The sequence below is a fragment of the Cnephaeus nilssonii genome, assembly GCF_951640355.1.
Source record: "Cnephaeus nilssonii genome assembly, chromosome: 4".
Classification (NCBI taxonomy): domain Eukaryota; kingdom Metazoa; phylum Chordata; class Mammalia; order Chiroptera; family Vespertilionidae; genus Cnephaeus; species Cnephaeus nilssonii.
In genome coordinates, this window is record NC_137075.1 from 17,986,917 (window position 1) to 17,993,573 (window position 6,657).

The 6,657-nt window shown below is 46.4% G+C and overlaps 1 protein-coding gene across 10 annotated transcripts in view; it reads right to left on the reverse strand.

The window, feature by feature from the left end:
* The window catches only part of BEND7 (BEN domain containing 7), an 85,043-nt gene extending 78,680 nt beyond the window's left edge, over positions 1-6,363 (reverse strand). For 9 of the 10 annotated variants that reach the window (XR_013813455.1, XM_079769696.1, XM_079769699.1 and 6 more), the window contains exons 1-2: positions 5,974-6,363; positions 3,681-3,764 (exon numbers count right to left, since the gene is read on the reverse strand). Coding sequence is in view for 9 of the 10 variants with exons in the window: in XM_079769696.1 (XP_079625822.1) it covers positions 3,681-3,764; positions 5,974-6,034 (145 nt within the window). In the remaining variant the exon portion in view is untranslated. The remainder of the gene's footprint in view (positions 1-3,680; positions 3,765-5,973) is intronic. The other variant, XM_079769698.1, reaches the window with a different exon arrangement.
* Between the last annotated feature and the right edge of the window lie 294 nt (positions 6,364-6,657).

Sequence of the window (6,657 nt, forward strand, 5' to 3'; positions counted from 1 at the left end):
CAAATTTATATACTACAATAAAAAAAAACACCCACATTCAGTGTCAACAAAGAGATTTTATTAAGTGTTTCTGTTATTGTTTGGAATAATAAGTTCATTAACTGCCTCATTAAAATACTTTTTAAAAGTGTCTTGCTACCAGCTAAGGTTTCTTCAATGATCCTTGAACTTGCCTGGCTCAACTTGCTGGAGGAAACAGATCTTTGGACAGGAGATTTGGGTTTGCTCCAGGTTCTGCTGTTTATGAGCAACTCACTTTAACTCTGAGCTTGTTTCCTCTGCTGGGTAGCAGGACTGATAACACCCACCCTAACTACCTTGCAAGAACACTGTAAAAATCATGAGATGACAGATATGAAAGCAGGATCTGAACTGCAAAGTGCAGCCCACACTGAAAGTCTGGTTATAATGACCCTTATCCTCCGCTGTGGCTCACATCACCCCTCCCACCTGCAATCTTGTCCAAATCCCCATCATCCAAATCTCTCCATAGTTCAAGGTCTAGCTTCTCAGTAACTCTCCACCAGAACCGGAACTGGATCCTTCCCTTCCAACTCTGCTTTTGCCCCCTGCCTTAATGGTTCACAACTGTCATTCAATTATCCGTCACACAGAAAGGTGGTACAGTGGGGTGTTTGTAGCTCAGGCGGACCTGCAGGGGATCCCGGCTATAGCATTTGCTATTTGAAACCTCTAGTGCCTACCTAGCATCTCTACGTCTCATCTACAAAACCGGGACGATAATGACTCTTACAGATTTGCTCTCAGAGGAAATGACATCATTCTCATAAAGTACTCAACTCAAGGCTGTGCATACAGTAAGTGCTCAAACAACTGTAGGTGTTAGGACTACTTAGTCTTGTTCCTTCACTGTGTCCTGAATTTGTCCTATCTCCCCAACTGAATTTTTATCCTTGAGAGCAGGGACCCTGTCCTATCCATTAATGTTGTTACCCCCAAACCCACTTCCATTTCAGAAAAGTGCTCAGTTCACAGTTTTCCCCTACAAACACCTGTTGAATTGATTAAAGTGAATTAAGTTGTTCTCTAAACAGTGCTCAAATCTTTACAATAGTCCATCACAGCCAGCTCGACAAAGTCAATGCGCTCAGGGTAAAGTAACTTACTTATGCTAGCCCTACTATCACACTAAAATGTGTGATACCCAAAGCACACAGCCCCGCTATTCCCACTGCTGAGCTGTCCTCCCATGTCGGACACCCTACATGGTCAACAGCCTAAAGATATTGCCGAGAAATAGATTTCCTGTGGGGACCTCTGCGAAATTCTGGAGCACTCTCTTTTCCCAAGACATGACCTTTCATCATGGGTGACACACGTGTGAACACAGAAAATGCTGAGCAGCAACCTGAGGGCCATGTTTTAGGGCTGCATTATGGGTGAAACAGTTCTTCTGGTGTTTTGCTAACAAACTTCCTTGGATGTCATAAACCTCCCACCGATCTCTTTACCATAGTAAGTAATATTATGGATAGATGCCGGTGACTTACCAAACAAACATGATTTAACTCTATGTTTTCAGAAGAGTAATTACAAACTTAAAAAAAGGGTCCATTTTATAACAACGTCCACAACAAAATTCTTAATTTTATATGCTATCCATAACTATTCCCAATTGCCCTAGAAATTATGCTTGTGTAATCACTTGCTTTTCCACTTAAAATACTGACCTGGAGATAAAATAAAAATGTTCTTAGGAACCATATCAATTCTTGCCCAGAATGAATGAAAGACTGAAAAGTAACCCAGGCACACTTTCATGCTGTTCCGTCTTTCGTCTCCTGATGTCTGAGGCCTTCCTGCCCAATCTGGAAAGCTTATCCCAACCCTGGTCTGTCACTGATGTTCTCTTATCTTCCAAGACTCGAGGTAGGAAAAATGAAAGCAGCAATGACTCCCCCTTCAAGAGTGTACATTTTACTGAATTTTGAGCACTAGTATCTTCTTGTTCTTCATCCTCCACTCTCTCATACCCAGAATGAACCTACTGTAAAGCATCCTTACTATTTTCCAAGCACACAGCAGACAGGGGGAAAAGCCTGCTTCACTGGAGCATTCTAAACCAAAGTCATGCTGCTCCGTTTTCATGATAAATGTAAATTTTTTACTAATAGGCAAATTCTTCACTTCAAATGGATAAATCGAGTGGTATCTAGATATAAAATTACAACCGATCAAGTTGAGGGAAACGAAAATACAGAATTCCATCCGATTAAGTTTAAGAAACTGGAAAGAGTACAATTCCAGAATATTCTCTCTCTGGGTCATAGCATTTCACTTGACTATTAACCTTTTGGTTTTTAGTTCTCTTAAGAGTAAACAGGTGCTGAGAGCAATGCTGGCCTCAGTAATATTCTCTCCCTCGATGGAAAGATCCATGTGCCTTCAATGACCACTCGTGTAAGAAATGCTATGTCCCTCCTATTTTACCTCCATTAAGTGTCAGTTCGATTTCTCGGTCCTTTGTCACCCACCCTTTCTCTTCCTCAAAGCAAAAAAGAGAGATCCTGGCGACAGACCACTATGCCACCTGGCTTTCACGTTGTTTTAATTTGTAGTACTACTCACCCTGGGTCTGAGCAGCAATCTGCTTCCTTAAACTCTGTCAACTCTTTCCTATTCTGACCTTTGCTTTTATTCACTCATGCCCACACTTTCCCCCATTCTCTGCTTCCTTACTGTGCAGCCTCCAGTCCTCCCCCTACCAGCGGTAGAGAGGCATCCAGGATGGGCAAGGTCATAGCCAAAGGCCACCATTTACTCTCCACTCTGATTTTACAGATCCTCCACTCCTAGAGGCAAAAATCCTAATTTTGGCTCCAGGTCTGCAGATAAGGAACTGCACATGCCAGGTACCAAAACCTGCACATGGAGAGAGTGGCAACATTTTGGGCTACCTACTCATTCACCATGCAGCTACATTTGTCAAAAGGTCTCAGAGATGCTGCTTTTGCTCTCTGTCCCCGAGCTGAGCTAGGAATGAGGACAGTGAAAGCAAAGCATGGCCAGTCTCTGACCCCCAATATTGTCATGAAAAGAACACAAAGCCGGGAAAACGAGGAGCTGCGCAATGGTAACTCGCACTATCAAGAGGGGGGTTAGGCAGACAATCACACTTTTATTTTCCTTGCGCTTTTTGACTGTAGATTTAATTTAATTTTGTCATGGCAGGATTAGCAACCAGGCCACAAAGGTGAAGGGACATAATAATAAGACAGCATATTAATCCCCTATCCCACCCAAGGCAGGAGCAAAACCAAACAAATAGCGGCTTCCTGGAAATTGAATTTCTGTTATCCAGATGTCAAAGATGTAATACCCCAATTACACAAACTATTGCCAGTGAAGCGTGCCAGCGAATATGCAATGTAAATGGGGTGAGCACAGAGCGACAAACCTGCACCGTCAGCATCTGGCTCTGGGAGTGAGTGATAATTAGCACTGTGTGTAGACACTAATAAACATTTATGTCTGAAATTACAACTTTTACCAATGTTAATAAGGGATGTATTGGCAATCTGTAAAATAAAAGGTCTTGAAAAGAATGTCATACATTAAGCAATGGCGGACATTTCCCATTCGGGCCCAACCCCGTTCCCCCCCCTAATTGCAAATGGCCACCTTGTTTTACTGAGGAATTAACTGACTTAAGAACCTACCTAAAAAAATGGGTTGTGTCCCTTTGGCCTCCCCATTGACATCACTGTTGAATTCTGACATCTTATATACCTCACGGTGATAATCTGGGATGAGAAAACAACCAAAAATTAGAATTCTAATGACCTACACCATATGAATAAACAATATAGACTAGAACCTCATTCTATCTAGTATGGGTAATCTATACTTTATTTTACAAATATAATTTTCCAGAACTCGGTCAATCACAGAACTTGTAGTTCCTAATAATATCTAAAATTTTGCTTACTCTGAAGTACACAAACTTGAAATATTACTTTGACTTTAGAAAACAGCTTTGCTTGACCACACGGTTTTCAGAGTAAATTTGGCCCACAGATGCCAATTACTAGGCTTCTTTTCTTTCCAACGACAAGGATGTTTATAGGGAAAAGAAAACCATGCCCAAGCATAGGCCAGGGGAGGGTTCCAAACTGATCTCCACAACCCATTTTCATGAGCATATGAATAACAGTATGCTTTAATTACCTGGTACTCTCAGTTTACCCAGAAAAATCCCCATTTTTAAGCAGCTTAGAGGCAATCACACTGGAAAAATACTGACTTGTTATTTCAAATATAGTATAATTGGAATAAGAAAGCAAGATTTACATCTTTCACACAAGTGAGTCTTCTGCATTCAGCTACTGTGCTTTAATATGCAATAGTTTATTTTCTAAAAAGCACCTGCAGAGATAAGAATCAGACCCATAATTTAGGGGGGAAAAGAAAAAAAAAAAGGAAGAAAAACTTGCTATGTCAGTCAACTTTACAATACAATATTTTACAAGTTTCTCTATAGAGGCTACTGGGCTTTCACAACCCATTTCTAAAAAAGTAGGATCAACTAGGTAAGCAGAGAGATGTTCCTTCTTAACAGCTATTTTTATGGCCTTGAACCTCACAGGACAAGGTCTACAGAAGTACTCTCACTTTTAAGATAAAGTAGTAAGTTCCCTGAGGTCATAAATAAGTAGGCAGCCTACATTCCTGAATGAATCAGACAAATAGGCCAATCATACATGGAGAGATTTTTAAAGTACAAATGACTGAGCAATCAACACTGCTAGGAAAAAAAATGTACATAGAAAGAGGACAGAGCCAAATATTTTGAATTCATAAAACTATTTCATTAAGAAGCGTCAAACTAAAGCAGGGGAAACAGATACAAGTAGATCTTCAAAATCTGTAAGAAAACCATTTTCAGACCAACTGAAAGCAAACTTTATTGACTTCACATGATAGTTAGGATAGCTTGCAAGTGCCCTCTAATTTTCACCAGCTTATACGTGCCTCCCCCAGATTGTTAAAACAATTGCCTTGCTCTCTACCCTGATACCAAAGTTAGACAAAGCAACCAAGGAAACATGGACAGGTTCCGTGGTTTGGTTTTGGCCTCAAGTTGATTCAAAGATATTTAAACCGAGTGGTTCTAAACTCAATATTAGGACTTGTGACATTGCCATGAAAAAAAAAGTCACCTGCCTCTCTCTCATTTAAAGTGACACGATGCATTTCCATAGACATGTTTTACATCTATTCTTCTCTTAAGTTCTGACCATTTTTTTAAAGAAGGTCAAATCAGGAAAATAAAGACTCTAACAAGTAACTGAACACACTGTTGAAGGATGACAGTATTCAACTTTCCCCTCCCCTGATAACACCAGCCAAGCCCAGACACTGCGGTGCACACCTGTTCAATCATCAGGAACTGACTGGGGTTTTTTTTTTTTTTTTGTTTTGTTTTTTAATGATACTTATCTGATAAGTGATCTATTCTAAGATACCTGTGCAACTCAAATAACGTACGGTTATTTGGAACGATTTCGGAAACCGACCATTCTTATCTGGGTTTGTACGGCTCCTGAGCTTCTTTCTCGTTCTTAAAAGAATCACCTCCACCCTCTTCCTTTCTCTTTGGGGGTAAAAAAGAAAACACCCCCCAAGCCCCCAACCACTGGTCGGGACCGGTGTCCGCACGGCCTGGTGAGAGGCAGTTCGCCCCTAGCCCCCAACCTGGCCGCGGGAGTGGAATACCAAAGAGGGCTCTCAGCTCCCCAAGTGTCATTGTTTGCTAATTTCCTCAGTGGCCTCCGACTTGTTTACCTGGAATAACAGCCTCCCGCCTCCCCCGGACAACTTTGCTCGCCTCCCGGGGTGCGCGGCCGCGGCCCCCCGCGGGCGGGAGCTCGGGGGTCCCGGAGCCCGGCGGGGGCGCGGGCCGCGCGGGGCGGTGGACGCGGCGCCACGTCCTTGCCCGCCCGGCGCGCTCACCTCCGCTGAGCAGTTTGAAGCTCTGGGATTTCCTGCTCCTCTTCCTCTCCGAGAACTCCATGGCGCGGGGGCAGCGCTGCGGCCGGGCGGCGGGTCACCGGCGGCGGGGGCGCCGGGACCAAGGTCCGTCTCCGGGATCCGCAGGGGGGAGGCCGGGGGAAGGGAAGAGCCGCCTGGAACCCGCGCGGGGGCTGCGGCGCGCGGGGCTCGGCGGGAAGCGCTTTCCCGGGAGAAGTTGCCCCCTCCCGGCCGCCGCCCGGGCCCCTCCGCACGCCCGCCCCCCGACCCCGGCTCCTTCCCGGCTCCGGGGAAAACGCGGCCGGAGCCGAACTTTCCGTGGGGGAGCGAGTTGGGGGCGGGGGCGGCGGGCGCCCCGGGGTGTCGCCGCGGGCCGGCCTGGGCGCAGCTCGGGGCGCGGCGGGGGCGGCGGCGACGGCGAGCGCGGCCCCGGGGACGCGGCGGGCGGGCCGGAGGCGGCGGCGGCGGCGGCGGCGGCGGGTGCGAGCCGGGTCGGGGCGCTGACCGCCCCCGCGGGAGGAGGGGCGCCGGGAGGGGGCGGCGCCGCCGGGACCCCGGGGCCACCTGCTGGCGGAGCGCGGCCGCGGCCATCCCCGGGGCCCGGGCCGCCGCCACCCACCCACCCACCCACCTGGCCGCGCGCGCCCCGAGGAGGAGCCGGAGGCC